The sequence below is a fragment of the Cinclus cinclus genome, chromosome 1, assembly GCF_963662255.1.
Source record: "Cinclus cinclus chromosome 1, bCinCin1.1, whole genome shotgun sequence".
Lineage (NCBI taxonomy): Eukaryota > Metazoa > Chordata > Aves > Passeriformes > Cinclidae > Cinclus > Cinclus cinclus.
Window position 1 is genome coordinate 134,227,663 of NC_085046.1, and position 25,520 is coordinate 134,253,182.

The window sequence follows — 25,520 nt, forward strand, 5'->3', positions numbered from 1 at the left end:
TTGAGGTCCCTTCCAACCCAAGCCATTCTATGATTCTATGATTTAAGACTGACTGTTCTTCTCACAGGCCAACCTGCAGCCTGTGAAGTGTTACAAAGCCACAGAAATGAGAATGTGCAAGGTTCTTTACTGGGCAGATCCACATCCCACTCAGCCCATCATCTGCTCAGTTCAGATAAGGAGGAGACCAAGAGCAGGTGATCATATCCTGGAAGATGTTGGTGATTAACACACATCAGCACCTGTTAAATGCTACAAACACAGCTAGACTTTGATGAATGTAAGATTCCCAATTAAATGTTTGAACCATACTATCACTTGCAACTTCACAGTGACACTTCTGCAGCTTTTTTGTTCCTGTTTTGGCCTCATTGGCTTATCCTGAATGGGAAAGAGAAAGATCCTCTCTCTCCACATGAACCCAAGAAAATACTTTCCTTTGAAAATCAGCTCTTACACTTTATCTCCTTTCTCCAGTTATGAAACTGTGGACACATCATACAGCAATCAAATAACCAAGAATTGACAATCAAATATAACACACAGCATATATTCTCAGATGAGTCACTCTACTCTCTACATTTTTGATTTGTTGGTTTCTTTGCTGAGCAATCATCAGCTAATTACTGGGCTAACTATAGAACACCAAAATAGTTACATCTGCTCAGACACAGCCACGAAGGAAAGAAAATATTTCGCATTTCATACTTGAGTTAAAATGAAAGTGTACATAATGATAGTTTTCAAGAGATCTCATTACAGCTTTGCTTCAGCTATTCCCAATTTTTGAAACAAGTATGTCCTTTATGTTTTTGAGAGGACTGCACAGCTCCATTAACTAATGCCATAACCCTACCTTCAGGGTACACTCCCAGGTCTTGCAATACATTTGAGCAAATTTGGGTTCCTCAGTTCAATATCTGGAAAATTCCAATAGATCAGGTAACATTACAAAAACAGAAACAATTCTTCTACAGAACATTTGGCACGACTTTTTTTTCATTGCTTTTGCATCCCACACACAAAAAGTGAGCAAGGAATAACATCTCATGCTACCATGGCTGTTAACTGTTCTTTTAGACAGTAAAGTCTACCTGATGGACAGGACAGAGCCGACCACCTACAGCACCCTGGGATTCATGGCAAAGATCTCTATATCCAGGAAAGTTTCTGCAGGGTCCTCCACTGCATCAGCAAGCTGTTAAAATCATTATTGTGTCAACACAGAAATGTATCTCTCCCCACTGACAGTTGTTCAAATGGTGAATTTGGCAAGAGTACTTGCCAAAAAGGCAACTGGCTGTTGTTCAAGGAAAACAATGCAACATGGACAACAGGCAGGCAAGTCATGCTGCAACAACAGCTTTTAAAAGTAGAAGGGGAAAAGAAACAAACAAACAAAAAAAAAACCAACAACAAAAAAAACTTTTTCTGAGGGTTCTCATCCTTTTTTTTTTTTAAGGAACTGTAAGAGGAATATCTGCTACTGTTACAGCTACAGGTAGGGGTGCTGGTGGATATTAAGTTTCCAATTATTTGTTACAACACAGCTGCGAGCAATTAGACAGTTTACATATGACTGGTCGGAGCCCAGCGCACATTATGTGGACCATCAGGTCCTGCAGCCTAAACACAATTCTTGATTTAATGGATAAATTAATTTTGTTAAACCACTTCAAATAGAGGAATGTTTTCTGAATCTGTGTGCAGGCTGTTAATATAGTTCTATGAAATCTCATTCCAAAGAGATCACAGCACATTTTGTCAGATCCAATAAAAACTGCACCCCAAAATTCCACACCAATTAATTTGGTACTGTTTTCTGGGGCTGCTTGTAGGCTTCTAGACTGACATCTTGTTTGGCAATTATTTTTCTTTTCACTGAATGATACTTTCTATGATAGTTGTCTGCTTTTCATGAAAAAGGTGGGGTTTTTTTCCTATTTCTCTGCCAAACCTTGACCACCAATAGAAAGCACAATTTTATTTTTCCCCACCAAGTCCTGTTTTTCCACATTCTGTGCTGTGGAAGCATAGTATACTTGGTCCCAAATGAGAGGTCTGAGGATTAAGAAAGGGACAAAGTAAGGCTACAGATTCACTGTATTTCTTATTGCTCAACTGCCAGTGCCATGGACTTATCTGATTCATACAAAAGACATTAATGAAGACCTGAAATTTTTGCTATGCTGGCTTGTAAGAAAAAGGAAATAATATATCAGCACGCTAATGCAATACACTAATTTTGCTGCATTATTAAATCAGTAAGTAATTAACTTATCATTAATTTGGTGATTTCAAAAGAATGTCTCCTCCATTTATAAAATGACTGTTCTTTTACTTATGCAAATGTACTTATGCAAAGTCTGTCTGGCTTGGAAGCCAAAACAAACATATCTTCAGGACAAACTCCATGGACTAGAAAGGGAAACTTTACAAAAGAAACATGATGTCTTTCGGTATAAGCAATACAAATCTCTACAGCACACAGTGGGTTTGATGTACTCTGGGTAAAAGAACCTATTTTAGGACAACAGGACCATTTATGAACTTCAAAAATTTTTGAAACATCACAAATCACCCCTGTAAGCAGTTGTGTGAGCAGGCAGTCTGGTCCTGGAGCGCCCAGTAGAGAGAGGCAAATGGGGCCCAGCAAGGAGCTCAAGGCTTCTGCAGCGTTGGAGTGAGGCAGTGGCTGAGCTGAGCCCGGTCTGCATCCTGTCCTGTGCCAGAGGAAGGGCCTGTCCAGGTCAGCAGAGCAAGGGCTGAGGGACAGTTTGTCTCCTGGGGCAAGTCCAGCTAAATAGAGTGGGATTCCTGAAGGGGTGAACATCTCCTGAAAGCAGCTGTGAGTCCAGCCCCCGTATTTTGTGCACCATGTGGGAGCTTGAATTGATTTAATCTGGCAAAAAGGATCTAAAAGGGGATCCAAGCTGTCTTTGGTACCAAGTGAAAAAGTTTGTTAGTTTGGTCAATGTTGGCCATATTTCCAAGCACTCCATGGTGAGGCTGTGCCAGATGAGATGGAAAAAAGCTGGGGAGCTGCTGGACAGTGGCTTACACAGGGAAATCCAAGCAACTGCAGAAATGTATTACTGAGTTTAGTAACAGAAATGGAAGAACCACTAACCAATGATAGCTTGCATATTTCTTGCAGCCATGGTAAAGAAGAATTGGTACTGGCTGCTCAGGGAAGTCCCCATGAGGTCCCATCCCTTCAGAAAACATGGATGGGGTGTTTAGGGGAGTAGTTTAATGGTGGACGTAGCAATGCTGGGTTAACACGTTCGGGTCATCGCAATTAGAGGTCCTTTCCAAGCATAATTCAATTACATAATGAGGACTCTTGAGCAATATTTTGTCTTTCACCTTTTTCAAGCAGAAGTATAATATCTTGACAATCCAAGAGGAAAACAGTGCATGGGAGAATTAAAACTGCATTCAAAAGGCTTTCAAGCTTCCTTTCTGTGTGCATGCTCCCCACAGATAAGATAGACACATTCCAATGTGGAGACCAGTGTTTGGAGGCTGATTTTCCCCACTAAGCAACTCATTTATTGGCAACTGAAACCATTACCATCACTTCCAAACTCCTCATAGCAGATGCTATCGTTAGGAATTAATTCTTTCTCACCTTTCAAGTGATATGTTCAACTTTCAGATTAAATTTGGGAAGGAAAACCAGTCCCACACTAAAAGATCATGGTAACATAGAACAGCTCGGTTTACTGCTTCATAGACTAGGATTACATTTATTATTATTCCCAATGTAAAAAAGTAGCCACTCTCATAACTGAGGAGTTGTCTTCTTATCTAAGATTTACTGATGAATTCTTCACATATTCTTTAGTTTTCCCTCTTTCTTGCCTCAATGAAGAATACTGAGCTGGAGGTAATAAAGGTACTGGCCCTGTCTATTTAAGCTGTGTCCAGACAGATGCAACAGGCATCAACATATAATGTCAAACAGTTGAAATTTCTCAAGGTCTTTTTCTCTTAACCCCAACACAAACTAATAGCAGATGAGCCTTGTCAACAATTTGCTAGTTGCTTAGTACACTCCAGCTATCATGTTCTAGACTGCACACTACATGTCTGGTTGGCATTAAAGTACATAATGAAGAACATATTTGCATCCTGTATTTTTCCAATTTTAATCACTATATTACAGGCTTAACAGGCTTACAGTTCATGTCAGGACCCAAATTGTTCTAATAAAATATGAAGCATTTATCTACTGAGAGGCTGAAAAGAGCAAAGTTTGTTTATTGCCAAGTCTGAAACAATGCTAACTGGAGTGTGTGTTACTTAATCTCATTCATGCCCATAAGATTTTACATGCTAAAACTAAGCTGAGTAAATAAAATTCAGAAACTTGAAGGAAATCCCATTCTCTTATTTTTATTGAGCATTAGTAACAAGCTTGGCTCTATAGTGGAAATAGCCTGTTTTCCAGCTCACTTCAGCTACATCTAAGGCACCTAAGGCTTCATTATAATCTTCACATATGACATGAGAACTAAGAACTACCAGTTCCTACCAGAACCCAGGAAAAGCAGTAAATAAGCAAAGCTTCTTCACAAACACATCCAACTGTTACAACATTTTGTCTGACACTTGTAAACCAGTGGTGATATTCTCATTCCACCCAGGCCAGCATAAGTAATTCATCTCACAGGGCCAGAAGTCTCCCTATATCTCTGCCCTATGGAATTTACAGAGCAGTTTAAGCAAATTGAAATGCTGTGCTCTAAAGTCCAAGCATTAGATTTCAATCATTGTCTTACTTCTAGGAAGAAAGCTTCTAAAAAACATCCCAGATAAAGGCACTAAAAGAAGAAAATATGTAAGGAACAGATCTCAGATCTTCAAGATTCGACAGATCTACAAATATGTGACCAGAAAAAAAACACATAGCAGAACACAAGCAAAACCAAAATACTAGACAACAGAATTTAATTTATTTCTCAGATGGGCAGTGTCTTCACCATTGTAGGGCTGTTGCAAGACTATGCAAGGAGCAAATGTCCCATTTTCCAGAAAAAGAGAGGTGGACACAGGACATTTTCTGAACAACTTCACCAAGGTCACGTGTGTTGAGAACCGGGAAATGAAAATATACCTTCTGTGTATGTGAGAGAGTGCCTTATCACTGCAGTCATTCTGCTCTAAATATTTAGCAAAATCAATTAATCATTGCAAAACAATAATTCATACAATTCTGAAAATACCTCAAATTACTAGATTTTAAAAAAACTTCAAAATTCCCTACAAAGTTATCTTCCAAGACAAAAATGAACCAATTATGCCATTTCAATAAGGACAGGTTTTTTTGGATGTTGGGAGACAAGAAGGTGGTATTTCAAATAAACATGGAATTTTCAGCAATATGCTTTGAGAAAGTGCTGGATTTGCAGGCAAATCAAAGAGTTTATAGACACTTGGACAAGCAGTGAAGGAAGAATAAATTATATTTATGCTGCCCTAGCCACACATGGCTGAGAAGTGGAGCAGCAAAACAATTTAAGTAGAGAGGGGAGGGTAGAAGAGCAAAATAGATGTCTTTAGACATAGTGGAAAAATTGGATTGAAAAATTAGAACTTTGAATATACAAAAGTATCTGATTTAGAAAATGATCTATTAAAAAGGCAACTCAAACTGAATGCTTCCACACTGCATAAACTTAGCTGCAAGACATCACTCTAATTCGACCCAACACCACTGAGCTTTACATCCTGCTTGTACTTGCCACATTCAAAACATCCACCAAATATTCTGTCATCCTCCCTGTTGTCAACTCCAGGCATCAGAGTCTGAGACTTCAAAGAAGATGGACCAGACTTAGAAATCTTGAACTAGAACAGATGGAGCATGTTTGCTTTCAGAAACATATAGCTATCTCCACATTTTGCAGGAACACTATTAAAAATGAAATTAAATATACTAGCTTCTGTATTTCAGATCCATTTAAGACACAGCAGGCTGGGTGTCATCCTGAAAAATGACAACCAATGACTACAGCACTTCTTTTAAATTCAAATGAGAATTCCTTCATAAAGAAGATAAAAATGTATTCAATTTACCTGTGTACTCTCAGTGCTTACCATTCAATACATTTTAAGCAGAAATTAGAATTAATATTTGGCAAGGGCCTATTGAATTTTTTTTCATAATTCCATGGAAATGCAAATACAGTCTTAAAAATGTAAAACAAGTCATATGTTTCTAAAAAACTACTTGGTAAAAAAACCTATTATCAGCTACTTGGCTGATTACACAGATTATGTTTGCAATGTGAATAATAAGAGAGTGGAGAATTAAAGAAAAGATAGTGACAGCTCTGAAGAGGCAAACACAAAAATGGTATCTTCTTTTCTTATATTCTTAATATAAGAAATATACATTTCTTAATTTTGAGAATACCTTAAGTGTTTGAAGCTATGTTCCCACTTTCAGGTAAGGTAAACTTAGTAAGGTGTTCAGCTTAGTAACTCTAACTGTGGGCCTCTAAGACATCTTAATTGCACAGCCCAGTTCTGAGGTATCTGATAACATAGTTACCTCAGTTTGGAAGGAAATTAAAAATAATTTGGGGGTTTGTTTGCTTTTGGGGTTTTTTGGGTTTTTTTGGTTTTTTGTGAATACATTAATTCTTCATATAACAATTCCACCTACTGGAAATACCTACCTGCAACTGAAGAGCTGCATCCTCTGTATCCGAAAGTTTAAATATCAGGATAAAACCCCATTTAAATACTTTCAAACACTTAACTAGTAATGAAAACAGGCAGTAGCAGTTTCTGCACCCTGCAGAGCATGGATGTAGAGTCAAACAGATTTTTCTATCCCAGTTCTGATAGACATGATAGCACAGAAGACTTCACATCAGATAGAGCCAGCACTTCCTAAAGCTCCTAAAACACTGTCATAAATGCAATGTTCTCATGCTGGTGTGTGCTCAGTCAATAAACCTGGAGGCAGGAAACTTATTTATGTGCTTATTATCCTTCATAATAACCATATAAATGCCTAGAGATTAACACTCTAGGACCTGTTAGCCATGCATGCCACTGATATAATTTAAACTGCACTGTGATAAAACACCACCCTCTATTCCAAAGGTACTGTGGCACAGGAGGGAGAGAGACTTACAGTGCCTGCTTAAGCTTCTCAGTATTTATTTAAGAAAAAGAGAGAGAGAAAAAAAACTTGTAGACACACATGCAAAAATCCGTTATGGGGTGGTGGGGTAGAAGAATCTGGTTTTAAACATACTGACCAGCTCTGTTGGTAAGAGAACCAGGCACCTTGGATTCAAATTTCATGCTCTCACCACTAAACCACAATCCCTGCAGTGCATTTAAGTAAAGCTGTAAAATGGAACATCAAACAGCATATGCAAAGCTCTAGGATGTACTTGAATATTATTAAGAGCATTCAACTAATCAGATTTTTTCTTAGCTAAACATATATAAACATAAGAAAAAATATTGCACAGAGTAGAATATCATGGGGATCTCCATATGATTACTATAAGGACAGTTTCTGTTACAAACTAAGAATGAATAACAAAAGCAAGAAACAAACACATTAACAAGCTGCGATAACTATGTTTGTGGCTAAGCATAATGCTTAAATCTTAGTCACAATTTCATAATTTAGTGGTATGAGATGTAAATGCAAAAGAAGGTTAACTGTAAATAGTTCTGATGTTAAATCATTGCAATATAAGTCTCTTGAGAGACAGGCTATTCCTCCACAGCACTGCATTTCATTGTGTGCTTTTTTTCATTACATATCCACCAAACTTAACTGTGACTTGAGGTATTTTTAAAGATCAACCCCAGTATGTAGACTCAATTACCATTTTGTGTTGAAAAGGAAACTCTGCAACAAAAATTCTACATGGAAACTTTTATACTGAGCAGAAGCATGGCTCACTCCAGCAGCAGCCAGTGCTTTAGAGAAAAGTATCAGAAATCTCTGGATGGTAATGGCAAATTCATCTCCCATTTAAAAGTATTCCCAGTCTGTGATACTCAAGTCTATATCTAGAAGCATGAGACTAAGTAATTCCTCTAAAAAATTTATAATATTAATACGAAAATTTGCAATTTTTTATTGCTATATAAAAGCTTACCCACTTTACCATTCAATAGTCAAACCTCAGATTTAGCACAGATGGCTATAGGGGCCTGCTGTGGTGAACATCTGTTCTAGTTGCATGATGTTGGCACAATCAGTCATTTAATTTTCTTCAAACCCTATCTCAATTCTGTAGCAGACTTGAGCAAAAGGAGAACACCACTTGTGATTTGTTTTTCCAGAGGTACAAAGCATCCCCAGCTGTCTTTCTCTTCTACTTCAATTTGTAATCCCAGGACTCCATTTCCACACCTATAAGAGACACCCATCACTTCAGAAAAGTGCATGGGAATGCATCCTGAGCGCTCTAAAACACTATCAAGAAACAGAAGAACACATGATTTTCAAAGACACAATGACAGTAAACGTGTTGTTAAGAATAAGGTCACTGAGTTTGCTAACACCACCTAAACAGAAAGCAAATACCATTGAATGAAGTATCATCGATACTAACAACTCCACTGGTCTTGTCTTGGAATATTGAAGTGTCAGTGCATGTATTTTTTTTGAAGCTGTCCACATCTATGGATATGAACTACACGTGTAGCTGCTTATCAGCTAGAGTGTATACACTGTGCTCCCAACAGGATAAAAGCAACAGAATGCAGATGAAAAAAATGTTGACTTTAGTAATTAGAAAAAGCCAGCTGCAGCTAATAAGGAGAAGGAATGTTAAACTGAGACCTTTTTATTTTTTTTTAAGCTTACTACAGCTGAGACACAGAAGCCAAGTAAATCACTGAACTCTTTCACTCTATGATGGCTGGTAGAAAACTGTGCACAGAAAAACTACTGTAGTTGGTCTGGTAGGAACACATGCCCTAAATGGAGGTCTTCATTCAGGCCAAGCTTTGGCAAATTCTAATCCTTCTCAGGTGACATTACATGTATTCAACCACATCAAGTTGATCTCTTCAAATATTTTCCTTCCTCTCCTTCTTAAGCCTTCCAGAGTGTGTTTAAGTAGCACAGACTAATGTTATTTTACCCAATGAGCCTCATGCTACATCAGGCTCAATATGCAATAGTTTCACTTAGGACCTGCTTGGAAAGCTATTAGAGAAAAGCCCTCTTCCAAAGCTAAAATAAACCCCTACATATTGATGCCACTGCTAATTACAATAACTGAAATAAAAGTTGAAAGCAGCGAGACTTTTACAGGAGTCTGATGAAAGAGTTAAATAATTAAACAGTTCTCAAATATAGCATCACCAATTTGACAGCAATATCCTAGAGCAAGGACCATCTCAGGAATATCCACTTTGCCTGAGACATACTGACATCTCCCCCAGATTTACTACAAAATGAGGGAGACCAGAGTCAGGTCTAGTATCTTAATTACTACATCCACAGTGCACATTTTGGCATCTGTAAATATTTGAGAGAAGGAAAATGGAGGAGCAAGGAACTTGTGGGATGAAAAATTAGCATTACAGAGAATTTTTTTAATGACAACCTGTGCTACTGCTAAATACCAAGAAGATTCTCTGGGTTGATTTTAGTACTCCAACAACACCAATGGGACTGCAATTGCACATGATTCTGTCACTTATCCTAAGGCTTCCTAAAGGAATGGACTGTTTCCTCTCCACAGCTGGCTATTACTAAAAATAAAATAGCAAGTTCAAGCCAGGTAGCCAATAAATTTCCAAACCATCTCTCACAGAATGGCTGAACTTGGAAGGAAGTTTCTGGAGGTGAAAGGACCCATTTGGTCTGATTATCCTGTTCAAGTAGGGCCGAACAAATGCTGCTGTCCAGGAGCACATGTGTATGACTTTTGAGTATCTCCAAGGACAGATACTCCACAACCTCTCTGGACAACACATGCCAGTCCTCAGTCACCTGCACTGTAAAGAAGTCTTTCCTGATGTTCAGAGGGTACCTCCCATGTTTCAGTTTGTGCTCATTGCTTCTCATTCTGTTACTGAGCACCAGGCAAGAGCCTGGTCCTGACCTAATTCACCCTCCCTTTCAGCTACATTGATGAGAACCCCTTTGTGCCTTCTCTGGGCTGAACAGTCCCAGCTCTCTCAACCATTCCTCACAGGAGAGATGCTCCAGTCCCTTAATCATTTTTGTGGTCCTTTGCTGAACTCTCTCTAGTACTGAGGAGCCCAGAGAAGGACACAGCATTCAGCTGTGCTTCACCCTTGCTGACTGAAGTGGAATGATCACCTGTTGGTAATCCAGACCACTATAGGCCTTCCTAGCAGTACGGGAACTACTGGCTGGCTCGTGTTCAGCACAGCATCCACCATGTCCCCAGGGCCCTTTCTGCCAAGCTGTTTTCCTGCTGATTGCCCCCCAGCTCATAGAGATGTATGGGGTTGTTCTTTCCCAGCTGCAGGGCTTTGCACTTCTTGTTGAAATTTATGGGTTTTCTTTTGATTTCTCGAGCTTGTTGAGGTCCCTGGATTGAGAGTATTTTCCAGAATACTGCCGGCAAGATGCAAATAAGATTTTTTTAAAAACCCATATCCCGTATTATCCTCTTTTTGTACTCAAAGTAGAGCAAAACTAGATTCCCTTTAACACAATACACAAGTCTCTGTATTGGGTTGCAGAGACCATACAAAAAGAGATGGATGGAGCACTTACAACATGCAGAACAATTAGAGAATTATTATCTTTCTTGCTCAAAGAGATACAGATGAGGCTGAACACTAAACTAAATGGTGGAAATATTTTTTTTTCTGCAAGTACACGCCTTCAACACAGAGGGGCTACATAATCCAGTGAATATGGAGAATCAAAACTAGAGATCAGATACCAAACTTTGTTCCAAACCACTAATAAAAAGGATATTCTATGCCTCTTCTTCCTCTCCAGATGTCAGTTTTGCTTACTGAACCCTTCAAAAGGAGTATAAATATATATATTTACTACTCTGCATCTGTAGAGCACTAGATAGACACTGTGTAGAACTACAGGTTCTGTTCACTTAAATATAAATTTTGCAGATTTGCTCCTCAGTTTCAAACCACACATTTTACATCAAAGCAGGTCAGTTTTCTATTTTTATAAGAATCTATATTAAATAACCAAACCAACCCCCTCAAAAAAACAGAGTAAACTGGAGCCAAAGTAAGCGTTATAGCAAAAAAGAAAAAAAGAAGTTACTTTAAACACTACAAAAAATATTGCAGATTCCTTTGATTTTAATTCCTAATTACAGCCATAAGCCCTTCCTAAAATTGTATTCCAAAACAACTTGGAAGGCCACAAATGAAATTCAGCACAGTCTGAGACTAATAAAATAATTATGAGACACACTTGTAATTATGCAGTTTCATTATAGCTAAAAAGAGAAGCCATGACCCAGTGTCATCTCAGCATCAGCAAAGGTGCTGCGATCCAGCATATTGCAATAGTGCTTTAAGAAATAGAGTTGGAAGCCAAAGTACCCATCCAAAAGCACCACTTCAATTAGATGATGACATTATTTACATCCCTACTGCCATAGGATTAACATTTCACATTGGAAAGCTACTTAGCATTTGCAGGAAAGAGGGATTTATTTTCTGTTATCATTTTCATTGATGTATATGTACGTGTGTATACGTATATATATTTATGAATCACAGCCTTTACAGGTAGAAAAACTAACAATGAAAGCAGTCCCTCTGACATCCTAAAGGTACCCTCTTACCAGGGAGGCAGAATTCCCAACACTGGACTACATCAGGTAAAACCAAACATGCAATATATAATAATGATTACCATGTGCAATCAGTATTTCCTGAAAAACTTAAAAAAGACCAAGACAGATGCATGCAGGCCAGGCACATTCTGCATGGCCCAGGCAAGGAACTTAAGTTGAAGAAGTGTTCTGCTGCCACAGGAGTAGATCACAACAGCAAAGGCACACAGTTACCCTACTCCAAAAGGTGCCTTGCCTCAGATGTCCCTCAGAGTGTCAGTTTTCCTTGCACTCAGCAAAGTAAGGAAGGGAACACTGCCCATTTTGGAGAAGACGGGAAACCAAATTTAGAGGTAAAACCACCTCCTGAGAATGTTTCCAGTGAAAGTAAACCACGTAACCTGATGCCAACAGATAAATAAGCAAACTGCCTGTGAAATGCTCTTTAGGTTTAGGTTTCTTGCAAGAGTGAAGCATCTCAGATCAGAGGCTAGTTGTATTTCACAATAATTGCTAAAAGCTTTAAGCAAACTTAAACCAGCAGCTGCTGTGTTGTGAACACAACCTAATGCATCTTGTGTGCATCACAGTGATTGTGCCAAGTTACAGTTATTCCTGCTGAGTCAAAACTGAATCCATGCCCGTCCCATTATGAGTGTGCACTGTGTAAACTGAGATGCAAACCAGGTCTGAACTAGCTTGAAGGGCCAAAGAACATGTCTGCTATAGGAAGGGAATCCTGGACAGATTTCTGATTTCTGCTCTGGTGACCTTAGTTCAGAGGCTGTCATCTAAGCAGGGCCAAGACTACAGGGCCTCACCTCAGCTCATCCATCTCAATATAGATAAAGCAAAAGATAATGGAACTTTAGTGGCCATTCAAAAAGAGTGTCAGCCACATGCTTGGCAGTGGAAACACTGTGTAAGTTGGAAGGTTTATAATAAAAACACATGGTATCTACCAAAATTTTTGAGTAATTCCAGAAAGAAGAAAGAGTGGATCAGTAACATCTATCTTTACTAAGCACAACTGCTGTTTCAGTTGTTTCCATCTTGCCCATAAAGTTTTAGTATGGACAAGATGGGTTTTGTCAGTGCTGCTATACACGTGCAGATTAATCTGTGCATGCACAACAGCCTTTTGTCTGATGTGGCTAGTTTGGAGTTTTTTTGGTATTTCAAAGGTGGCAACCATACGGCTGAGAAGACCATACATTACTGCAGAGTATATGTTGTGTGCAACATATTTCAGCCAGCATTTCAACTCAAAAAAGAAAATAATGTGCTTGGATCAGGAAGTTTGTATTTCATGGCAGCACTGCAATTCTCTAACACAAATACACTTGCCCCTTTGCAGTGCAAAAGCAGTACAAGTATCTTCCAAGATAAAAAGGCACAAACACTGTTTTCATTACTGCACATAATCTGCTTTGGAGCTAGCACTCATGCAACTGTCCAGTGATTTAAAAAAAATACCATCCTAAAAGCCAACATCACAAACATTACTCATCTTCCATGTCCCTTCCTCCATCTCACTACATCTATGTTTGGGTCTAGTTTTCATCAAGATGAAGAAAATCTTGACAATTCTCACGAAAAACATAGACAAAAGCTTCTGTGAGGTAAATTTGAGACTCAGTCCATAAACCATGTCCTTTTGATTATTTTTAGATTTAAATCCTAGAGAGAAAAAATATTTTTGCAAACAGAATCACAGTAGAATTACCTTCATGATAATTTGGGTCTGTGTTACCTGTACATGAGATTTGCCATTATCCTCATCAAATAACACACATTTCCACTGAAAGTGTGTGTGTATGGGTGGTATTCGAAACAAAATTACAGAACTGTACAACTCTTCTAAATTTTCTGCATGTAACCTGTAATTGCTTACATTTCCCAAGTTACAGTCTTCTGACCACCTCATAAAATCAACAAAAGAGGAAATAAAGGAGAAAACATTACCTCATAAAAGGACAAAAGCTTATAGATACATCAAGTACTTGTCTCTACTGAAATTTGTATTTCAGAAATAAATACATAACAGATCAATTACTGCATTGAAGAACATGAAGGTTTTTTGTACTTCTCACCAGATCTTAACAGATGGGATCTTAAAAACCACCCACTGATCACATCTTCAAGGTATCTCAAATTCTAACTTCTCTGCTTTCCCGCAAAAATTCATCTCTTCCCCACATTATAATTCTATTCCTTTCTTTAATATCCTTTTTGCATTTGACAGTTTGCATAGTCAAGTCCACAAACAAGAGGAAATTTCTGAAAGTTTAACTGCCAATCTTTTATATGCTGTCCCCTAAAGAGAAATTTTAAACTAAAATTTGAAGTTAAGTAACAACCACTCGCATCAAAATAGGATAAGATTAAAGCAGAGCTATAGAAGTTCACTGGAGTGTTTCATTCAAAGGTATTTAGGTAGATTGTCTCAAACACAAGGATGAGACAGTGTGATCTCTACACATCCAGAAGATGCTAGCAGCTGTTCCATGGACCACAGTTTGACAGACAAAGGTCACAGATGTGTGTAGCTGTTTGAAATCAAAGAGCTAAGACATAAAAACCCCAAAGTAAGGACATAAACTAAAGTCTCAAATCCTTTTAGGTTCAGAGGAAAATATCATTACAGTCCATTATTTCACAGGAGTTACACTTGTCATCTCCATTCCATGCTCAGAACATGGGTTTCACACCAATTAAGTATTTTGAAATGGTATTATGCGTAGATGCCAATTTCATGTAATTCCTCCATCTCGCCCATCCCCTCCACTGCAGAAACTTCACCAGAAAGGTGAAATTAGAGTGCTGGCAAACTTATGCTTTCACTCTTGTCTTTCCTGTGCTTGACAATGTGTTGCATCACCATCTGCCTTTTTGGGGCAGAGAACACCACCTTGGTCCCTTTCAACCTCATTTCTCCTGAGAGTTTTGAAAAGTATTAGTGAAAATGGACAGGAGCCAAATACAGAGAGAATAAAGTGACAGAGCTAGAATTCAAGTCAGCCTTACAAGGGACCTTACTGCTCACAGATATGCTAAGCTCAACAAGTGTAACACTAAGGTGTGATCAGTAAGTGGTCTTCATGGATGGAGCTGCCTGGACAAAACCGTGGTGTAGGCAGGAAAGAGAGCTCTGCATCTCCCTTATGGTGCTCCAAGCAAGATCCAATTGACACTTCAACACCTTACTTTCTAAGATGTATTAGTTAGAATCCAAGTATCAAAAAGTGGTACAAAGCCTATTCCGTCCTCTACACCAAAAAATTACTTGGGGACAGGTTTAAACCCACTGCTACTGTCCCAAAAAGTGATATATTTACTCCTCTTGCACAAAATTACGTTGAAGCATTACACTGACACCAAAGCATTACATCTGCTAAACACATACTACAAATACAATGAGTAAACAAACCCTGGCAGCACCTAATTTCAGTGTCCAAAGCACGCCACGATGAAAGGATCAAGCTGTTACATTTGTGCATTATCAACAGCCAACACATATGAAGTCATGCTTTTCACTAAGAAAAGGATTAGAAAATACTTGGAGCCTAGACAAATACAGAAGGTTCTCCAACTGCACCTGAGCAAAACTTTGAGGTGAAAAGAAAGGGCATGCTTGAAGAATTGAATTTATTAAAAAATACCTGAAACTTATTCTCTAATACAGGAGATACTAGAGCTTTCAGGGACTGTATCTGTTAAAGTAAAGAGCTGCACCAACATTTAATTCTAATATAGGTGTGGATCCTTTCTCACTGGGGGCTGATTTCAGTTTAGTTCAGGGGCTAACACTAAAAATGTACAGCTGAACTACACTTCAATTACAGATAGAGGTAATCAAGTAATCCTATATTTAGTTAGGAATATACATTCTGATCAAAAGCAGGCACCTACCACAGGATGAGTTAAATTGTACCAACAGTCTGATGGACTGCACCAATTAGCACTACATCAATTATAAAAGAAAACTTAGACCTTCATGTTCCAGATAGTTACCTCTAGTCACATCAATCCCACCCCAGAATTCAAAATCAAGGATTTATTTTTGGAAATGATGTTATGGTGAGCTATAGCTTTCAAGTTAGAGGTACAGTAAGATGGGCAACGTTTTCAATCTGTGATGATCTGCAGGTTTGACTAGATAGTCCCTCTAGTTAGCTAAAGTTTTTGGTATTAAAAAATAGCTAGATGATCAGAAATTAAATGCAGATCTCCATGGGATAGTCAGTCTTGGCAGGAAGAGCAACAGAAAGAAAAAGCCCAACAAAGAAACCGCCCATTTTTTATTTCTTTATTCTTTGAATTTTGATAGCAAGCACCTCTTCCACTTTCTACCTTTTAAAAATTTCATATTTTCCATATTTTTAAAGGCAGCTTATGTAAACAACACCATGGTAACATACTTGAACAGTAATTATACTGGCCTGTATATTGTAAATGACACATTGAATTGAGAAACTGCATTCTTGCTGTTATCACCACAATTATCCCTATATTAGTGTAAAAACTTACTTTCAGTATCTGTCATGCATTTTGAGCTGCTTTAGTGAGAGTCTTCAACCAAATCTTTGAAAATGTGTATCCACTCCATCCCCCAAAAGGCAAAAATTTGCAGTTAAGACAAGTTTATCAACCATACAAATCTAAGCTCTTCATCATAGTGTAAATCTTACTGTAGATTTTAACACAACAGCATGTACACAGACTTCAAGGTCTGATCAGGCACACCCATCTAGCCCAGCATCCTGACCCCATGTCACCTATAATGGAACCTGAAGGGCTGGATACAGGTAAGGAAAAGCATACACACACCCCAACACCGTGCCAGAACATGCTCCCCCTTTCTAGCTTCCCCTATAACAGGTCTATGGGATACCCAAAGGTGTCAAATGCATAGGATTTGCCCCAAGGTATCCTACCTAGTGTCTGGTTGCTGAAGAGAGTCATGTTAATACCAAGCCCAGAAGTAAATCTTTTAAATATAAGCAGCACTAAAAACCAACTTCGGGAAGCTGAATCAAACACCTAAACTTAGATGTCTGTTTCAACAGTGAATCCTGCAATTGGTGTTTTGAGCATTCTCCTGCAAAGCCCCACAAACCATTTGAGCATTGCTTATCCTCAGTAACACTGCATCATTAGCTAGTTCAGTATTCAGTCATTCACACAAATTTTGATTTTTGGTTTAAGAAGCTTCCTCAGATGTACCAAATAATAAGTGTAAATAGCTAAAGGTTTAAAAGTTCTAACTTTTCAAGGATTGCAGCATTAGACCATGCTAACTGCTGTCGTAACAATGTGTTATAAAAATGAATAATAACTAATAATTTTTGAATAGTTGCTACACTACAAACCACACTCCAAAGCATTTCTCCAGATCTTGAGTGCCTAGAAAATAACTACTTGTGTTAGCACACCTCAGTTGTTTTACAGTTTCTGTTTCAACTGCTTAATGTGACACCTGAGGAAAATAAGTATCTCAAAGTATAACTTCCGCATAGGATTTTAGGTCTTAACCCACAGATAAAAAGTCAACTGTCCTTCAAACATAAAACATGTTTCAACCTCAAAGAAAAGAGAGAATAGCTAATAATAGCTAAAATATTTGGATAATGCTAGACAATTAAAAGTCATATAGTATGACTCTTTTGAGATACATACCCTTTAGGAGCTAGTACAGTCCTTGTAAAAGTGGATGTAGTATTTATTACAGTCAAGCACTTCCAACATATTTTTTTTTCCCTAATGCTCAGATGGATCTATTTTCCCAAAGCCTGACCACACAGTCCAGCTGAGACAGGTTCCAAGATTATACCAGGTAAGTACCTTGCTAGGAAAGCTAAATCACAATCCTCAAGATACCCAAGAAGGTTTTTCTTCTAGTTGAAAATCCATGTAATAGCTTCCTATAATAGCAGGTTTGTGGTCGATTCCCATCTTACATTAAGATGATAAAGATTTAATTGACAATTTCAAACCCAGTGACCATGCCCCTCCATATATGCATATTCTTCAATTAACACTTTGCACAAAGTTATATTGCGGTCTGAGAAACACTTGGGAAATTTCCTGCCCCAGGTATTCCTCCTGTTTCTACCTGTGGATATTTTGCCATCACCACTGTCACTCATTCACCCACTGCCACAGGTATTCCACCTTTATGTATCACTAACACAGAGTTTAAGCATCTAGGACACAAGTATTCACCTTAGCCCTTGTGACACTCCATGAATAGGAACTAAATGGAAAGGCAAGTATTTTACATCCACAGGTTTTGAGTTCTTGGATATAAAAAACTTCTGGTTTAATTATGCGAACATGTCCCATTCACATTTTTTTACTATTCCAGTGCTGGTCTTACCAAGTGTAGAGAGCCTCTCTGTAGACTCGAAAGTCTTCCCATCAAGGCACTGCTATCATATTGACTTTTTCCCTTGGGGAATTTTGTTAGCATCTGTTTTTTGATGGCTGTCTATAATGATCCCTATATTCTCTTCTGTCAAAACTTTTGCAGAATACCATCATGCCTCCCAGTAAACCAGCCTGAGATTCTTCATTTCTGTGTACCCCCAGTTTGACTTGTGGTACTCTTTGGAAAATTTTCATCATATCTCAAAGGGAAAACCTCTGGTCTTTCATGCACCCTGTGAAATTCAGTGAAATGTTAAGACATAAAGCTGTCCATCTTACACTGACTGTTAATGAAATCTGAAAAAGAAATACAAATTTTCATTGAAGAAGACTTACAAGAGAGACAAAAAATCAAGTTATACAATTCAACAAGGAAAGATTAGGCTTAACCAGCCATCATGTTATACCACTGAGCTTTAAGCTAGGTAACCCTTAAACAGGTTTTCAAATATCTTCTGTGGGAAAGGCAAAAAGGCCATAATTACCTGCTGAAGGCAGTGACTTCCAGAGAGAATTTGGTGGGATGCTTTAAGTCAAGTAAGGTTCTGTTCTGAGCAACTATACAAAGCAATATTCTAATAAACTGGAAAAGTAACCAAGAGCAGCAGTGGAATAAATAGAGCCTGTTGATTATTACGTGTTTATAAAAAAAAAAATTTAGTGATGTGACGTTGACTAACAAAACATAAATCAGTGCAAGGTAGAAACTGCTTTCTGAACCCTGTTTTATTATTCTGCTTCTACTGTAATGTGGCAAGCCTTGATTTGGGAAAGGGTTGCAAGCAGATGGTGAATGAGGAATTCTGGGAACGTCTCCTCAAATTTACTTAAGTCTTCTTTACTAGAGTATTCTACATCAGCAACAAATCCACACAAGCACCAATACAGGCACGTTCACTTAAGAGTTTATTGTGCATTTAGCTGCTTTAAAAAAATCAGCTACACATTATATTTGCCCATAATTCCAGACTGAATGCAGTTGATTCCTACCACACAGGAGACTACATCTGTGCCAAAAATTGTATTTCATTAAGAAAATGATATTACGGAGCATCTGAGATCATGTAACAGACAAAACAGAATGCCAGAGAAATTTTAACTGCCAGTACCCCACAGTGACTGCCTGATTATTTGCAGATGGGATATGGAAAAATTGTGAAATTATTGGAATTTTGGGTCCTGTATGAAAGCATTTCTTCAGACTGGATGTGTCATGGCAAATATCCACTATAATTTGAATACATTCTTAGATTGTCCTTTCAGTGCTTAGAAATGGCTATGCTTACTTCTTTAGACTTATTAACTGAAAAAGACTGCATTCTTCAAAGCCCAAAACAAAACCCTTAGGTGATAGCACAAAACAGTGCCAGTAAGTCAACTGTCAATACTGATCGTATTTATCCAATAATTAAACTAAAAACTAATTTAAACCAATCTCTTTTGGAAAAGCCAACTGTTCAACAAGCACAACAATTGGTCTAGGATCAATCAGTGAACATGAGATCAATTAAAACCAGCTTAAGTTTTTGTAGGAGGACAATTCACACAACTTGAGTTCGATGTCTATTCATTTCAGTACTCCCACAATGCAGCCCTTAAGCTCTGTTGTAAAGCAGAAATACCACTATCACCCTCCGCTGTCTAGCCAGCACTCTAAGTAGTTCCACATTTAATTAAAGACACAGTATACCCTTTGTTAGGCACAGATAGTCTGGTCACTTTAAAGGACTGCTATCGTTTTAGCCACACACACATAAATTAAACTCTGGAAACCATCTGTTGAAAAACCATCAAAACCAAACTGCCTCACAATTTTATTTGTGCCTACTCTGAAGGTGATATATGCATGAAAGTGATGAAAGTGCAAACTATTTTCTTTTCACTGTTTTATTACTGTTTGTAGCACCTTAACACTGGAGATGTTAACTCCCTCCCCTTCCAAATAATACCGCTAAAAGTGCAATTCTTTCAGAAATTCGGATTTCTCAGCAGCTTGAGCCACCTTATTTTCAGCAAACTTTAGAAGTGAGGAGGATCCATGGCCGAGAAGATAACAGGAAAACGGACAGAAAAATAATTCAGAATACGTGGAAAATAAAAACATTTTACAATAAGGTGAACCCACCCTACCACTAAAAAAAAAAAAAAAAAAAAAGAAACCAGCCGAAGCTTCGGCGGGGCCGCCAGCCGGAAAGCGCTGCAGTAACCTCTCCGTCCACACGGGAGCTGTACTGGCACATTGCACCGCTCCGGCTCCCAAGCTCCGGCATCCCGACACCAGCGTTTAGGGAAACCAATGAAGCCCCAGCGCAGCATTTATGTCTTTTCCTCAAAGGGATCTGCACGTTTCCAGAAAAGTTGACGGCACAGAAATCCGCTGGGCCAGGCGCGGTGCGCTCCGCCTCCGCGGCTCTCCCGGCGGCCCAGCCCCGCGGGAGCGGCACGGCAGAGCCGGAGGATGGAAAGGAAGAAGGCGCCTTTCTGCCTCGGAAACGTCCACGGAAAGCAGCCTCAAAGTCCGTCCCATGGACACGCGACTCTTAACTGCGTGGGCTATCAGCGATCCCCCGCGAGCCGCTGGACGAGGAGCGACGGCGACATCAGCGACGTCCCCCGCCCGCCGCGGTCCCTCCCGCGGTGGGCAGCGGCCAGCGAGACCCCGGCCCCGCGGGGAGGACACGCCGCGGGGACCGGGGGCCGTGCCCCTACCGCTGGACATTCGCGTCCCCGGCAGCCCCGGGCTCCGGCTGGTCCCTTCCCATCGGAGCTCGCGTCCTCGCCGCTCCTCCCGCTCCCGGCTCGACCCCCGCCGCAGGACGGCGGCGAGCAGCCCCGCGGAGCGGTCTCCACGCCGGCACGGCCCCGCGCTCCCGGGCTCGCCCCCGCTGCCGCCCCACGTGCCGGCCCGGGGGCAGCGGAGCCGGAGCGCGGCTCACCTGCCGGAGATGGGCCCTTCCTTCCCCACGGGCGCTCCCGCAGCTGCCCCGGCCGGCGTCCCGGGTGAGCAGACGGCGGTACTCACCTCTCTTGCTGCGTCTCCAGCGGCCGGGCTGGCAGTGGCCGTAATCCATGCAGTTCAGGATGATCAAGGCAAAGGAGAAGAGGCGAAACTGCATCCTGAGCCGCTGGGTGGGCAGCCTCCTCCGGCGGCAGCGAGGGGCGGCGAGGCCGGCGGCGTGCGGGGCGAGGAGGGGCCGGCGGAGGGTCGCGGGGCAGCGGCTGCCGCTGGGGACCGCAGGAGTTTACACGCCTCTTGCCGCCCTTCTCGGGCGCTGCGAACTCACCGCCGCTTCCAGCATCTCCCCCGTGCTGCAGGGAGAGAGAGGTGAAAAGCTTGGACCCGGGCTTTCCTGGCCCTCCCCTGCTCTGGCTCTCCCCAAAAACAACCAGACAGAGAAGAAAATCGCAGCCCGGGTGGGGGCAGGAGCGGGGCCGCGGAGCGGAGTCACCGAGAGCCCCAAGCCTGTCCCAGAGCGACGGACGAGCGCTGCCGCCGGCCCCCGCACGCCCCGGGACGGGCTGTCAGCCGGGGGACAGCGCTATTTATCCCGGCGCGGGGCGCTCCCCGCCCACACGCGCTCAGGTCGCGGCTCGGCGTGGCGATGCCGTCTCCCCCCCCCCTACCTCCCGCGGCGCGGCCCCGCGGCCGCCCCGTCCCGCCGCCGGGTCCCGAGCGCGGCTCCGCGCCGCGGGGCAGCCCCACGGGGGCTCGGCGGGGCGGGCGGCGGGGGCTCCCGGGCACATGCGGGCGGTGTCCGCGCCGGGCCCCCGGCCGCCCGCCGCCCTGCGCTGCTTTTATGCGGCGAGGCGGGGGCGCGGGCGGCGGGGCCGTGCGGGCTCCGCGGGGATGCGGTACGTGGGTGGTGCCGGGCCCCGGCCCTCCCGCCGCCCAGCCCTGGCGCCGCCCGCCTCCGCCGGGCCCTAACGCCAGCCGGCCCCAGAGCCGCTGATGCTTTCGCCTGGAGGCTCTTCCTCGGCGGGCTTCTACTTTCCCCGCAAAGCCTCCTCGTCCTTTCTCTTTCTCTGCCCTGCTTACAGCCTGGGGAAACCTAGTCCTTGCTTCTCGCCCTGTTCTTTCTCTCTTTTTTTTTTATTTTTTCCTTTCCCTTTTCGTTTCTTCTTGGTAATCATGTCTTTCGGCCCTGGTTTTAAGACCTTGATTGATTTATTCTGCCACCCCTCCCCCCCTTTCCTTCTGGCTTCGTAAAGTCTGGTCTCACACGTTTCAAAGTTTCTTCCCTGAAACACCACTTTCGTTGTCTTGGCAAGATGGCTCTAGAAGTCCTAAAGTGTGACTTCAGCAAGTGATTTGCACTGGTTTCCAGCCACATCTCTACTTGGCAAAGGTATGGTAAAGCTAGTAAAATGGGAATCCCAATGGTACAGATAAGGAAGGCTGAAACAAGAGGGATGCCAAATGTTTCCAAGTGAATTTAGTTTTGATAGAGGAAAGTCTGTTAATTCCTCGTAACATCCACTACATTGATTCCACAGTGCCATTTCTCTCCCTGCTCCCCACTCACAGCCTGTTCCCCAGCACTACAAGTCTGGCCAGACCGTGACCCTTTGCTTGTGGTGCTCGTCCCGTTGTGTCTGACCTAATGAGCCCCGTAGGACCCGGGACTCTATGGAGCAGGTGCAAAAGCTGGGAGGCAGAGTGAATCTCATACAGCTGGTGCAAAGTCAGGTCTAATAAACCCAGCTGGATCCAGAATCGAGGCTGTGTCTGTGCTGGGTGTTTCTGCTCCTCCTTCTTGACCCCACCCCCCCCCCCCCCCCCCCCCCCCCCAAACTCTGCACTAATAATTCTGGTGTTGAAATACCTGAGCTGCCTCGGGATGGAGCCAGCTAGGTTCTCACAAAAGCAGATGTACTCTTTCCACAGCAGAGCTGGCCTTAGAAAGAGCATAACTGTGTTCATGTGGCACTGTGCCTGAGCTAATATATCGTGTTAGACCCAAGCTGGCTTTTCATCCATGGTCTGAACAATATAACCACAGATAAGTGAAGTCTGACTGTATAGTGCTTGCCATATCACCCTGAGACCTCTGAATTTTTAACTGCATTTACTCTATAATATTCCTCTGGAGCAGAGAAGGGTCAGTATAATCAGTTTCCATACTGAAGGCTGACTTAAAAAGAGGGTAAATAACCTGCCTGAAATCAAAAGCGGGGTATGAGACTGTGTCCTGAGTTTCCCAAGCTCTCATTTATTTCTCTAATCCCTGTGCTACCCTTCTTTATATTTTTTTGTGGTGTATTGTAGTAGCACTACACTAATTTAATCACTAATAAAAAATACAAAGATTTTTTGAAAGTTACCATACAGTAGGGATTGAGTGCATCATCAGCATGTTTGCAGAGGACACCAAGCTGAGTGATGCAGCTGACTCACCTGAAAGATGGGATCTGTTCAGAGGAACCTGGACAAGCTCAAGAAATGGGCACATGAGAGTCTCATGAGATTTAACAAGACCAAGTGCAAGGTGCTGCATCTGGATTGGGGTAACCCCCAGTACTAATACAAGAACAGCCCTGCTCAGAAGGACTTGGGGTCACTGGCAGATGAGAGGCTGGACATGATTCAGCAATGTGCACTTGCAGCCCAGAAAGACAAATGAGTCCAAAGGAGGCCACAAAGATGATTAGAGGGATTGAGCACTTTTTCAGGAAAGCCTGAGAGAATTGGGAATATTCAGTCTGGAAGAGAGAAGGCTTTGGGGTGACCTAATTGCAGCCTTCCAGTACTTGAAGGGAGCCTACGTGAAAAGAGAAGAGAGAATTTTTACAAGGGGCTGTAGTGACACAAGGGGCTGTAGTGAAAGAAGGTGGTTCTATATTAGCTATTAGGAAGAAATTTTTTTTCTGTGAGGGTGAGGAGACACTGTCACAGATTGTCCAGAGAAACTACACTGCCCATTCCTGGAAATGCACAAAGCTAGGTTGGATGGAACTCTGAGCAGCTTGATCTAGTGGAAGGTGCCCCTGCTCATGGCAGGAAGGTTGGAGCTAAATGTTCTTTAAGGTTCCTTCCAACCCAAGTCATTTTATGATTCTGTGATATGAGTATTTTCTGCTGCAAAATATTTATTTATTGTAATTGTCCTTATGGGGTTACAGTGCATGAGATTCCACTGTGCTATGCAGAGCACCAGTACCTTTCAGTGCTGTCAGAATTACAAAGATGTCACCTGTCAACTAATTAACACAGATCTAGGAACTCAGTCAGTCAAGGTCAGTCTAACTCAGCGTCAGTGGTTTCCAAGTGGGTCTGGAGTAGATGGTAAGGGAAAGAGTGCCAAAAAAAGGCATGTATGTATGTGGCTTATGGTCTTTATTTTCCCCAACCTACTCACACAATGAAACTTTTCTGTAAAACTTGTTGCAACTGAGGCCATAATTTATTTCAAGTGTGTTTGCTGTTAACTGGAGCTCTCCAAGATGTGTAGTCCCTGTATCCACTCTAATGTCATGTGACATGTTGTATACCCTAGACAGCTAAAAGTGAGACTTTTTGCACTAGCACTATCTTTAGTGCGTGTGCTTGAGAGTTTCTGATGCCGAAATAAGTGTACCAGCACCCTAGAGATCCTCCCAAGCTTTAATGCCAGGGAGAGAGATCAAACTACAAGGGGAAATCAAACAAAGGTGTTAACTACACTTCTATGAGGACTCCAGGAACTAATCTCCCTTACTGTTTCACATCTTCAAACCCATAATTATGCAACTTTGACTCTACAACAGTTAACTAGAGTCTTGGAGTCCATTTTGCAAACAGTGATACCAGGACCTCTCCATTAACACAGCTCCACTTCTGGAAGTGTCTGAAATAAAAGGATGAAAGGACTTCCTGACAGGTGCCCTGCTGGCCCTGACAATGTCTGGCACCTCTCAAAGTGTGGTGTCAGTGGCCTGGAAGCCAAACCAGAGTCTGTAGAGCCCAGAACATTTTTACAGTCAGAGGGGTGAAAGTCAGGGGCTCCAAGAGATTAATAAGCAGAGGAGGGAAAAATGCTTGGATGAGTTCAGTAGGACATGGTAGACCTTTGTCTCTGCAGCTTCACTTCAATTAACAGAGAGGAATCGACTGTAGGTGTGGCACTTTGTGTGTACTGCGTCTCTAATGAGCTCTGCACTCATTCTAAGGTGGGCTTTGTCACAGTGAGGAACTGGGAAAATATCTGAGCATGTTCAATTAACATAGTCACAGAAGGAATGCTTTAGTCAAGGCCCAAGTAGATGATGTGGCAATGATTGAAATACCAGATGATGACAGTCTGGGAAACAGCTTTAGCAATGGGG

General features: G+C 41.6%; 1 protein-coding gene across 2 annotated transcripts in view; it reads right to left on the minus strand.

Moving 5' to 3' along the window:
* RSPO2 (R-spondin 2) overlaps window positions 1–21,334 on the minus strand; it is a 100,393-nt gene extending 79,059 nt beyond the window's left edge. For both annotated transcript variants that reach the window (XM_062503424.1, XM_062503415.1), the window contains exon 1: window positions 21,241–21,334. In XM_062503424.1, the coding sequence (XP_062359408.1) occupies window positions 21,241–21,334 (94 nt within the window). The remainder of the gene's footprint in view (window positions 1–21,240) is intronic.
* Window positions 21,335–25,520: the final 4,186 nt, after the last annotated feature.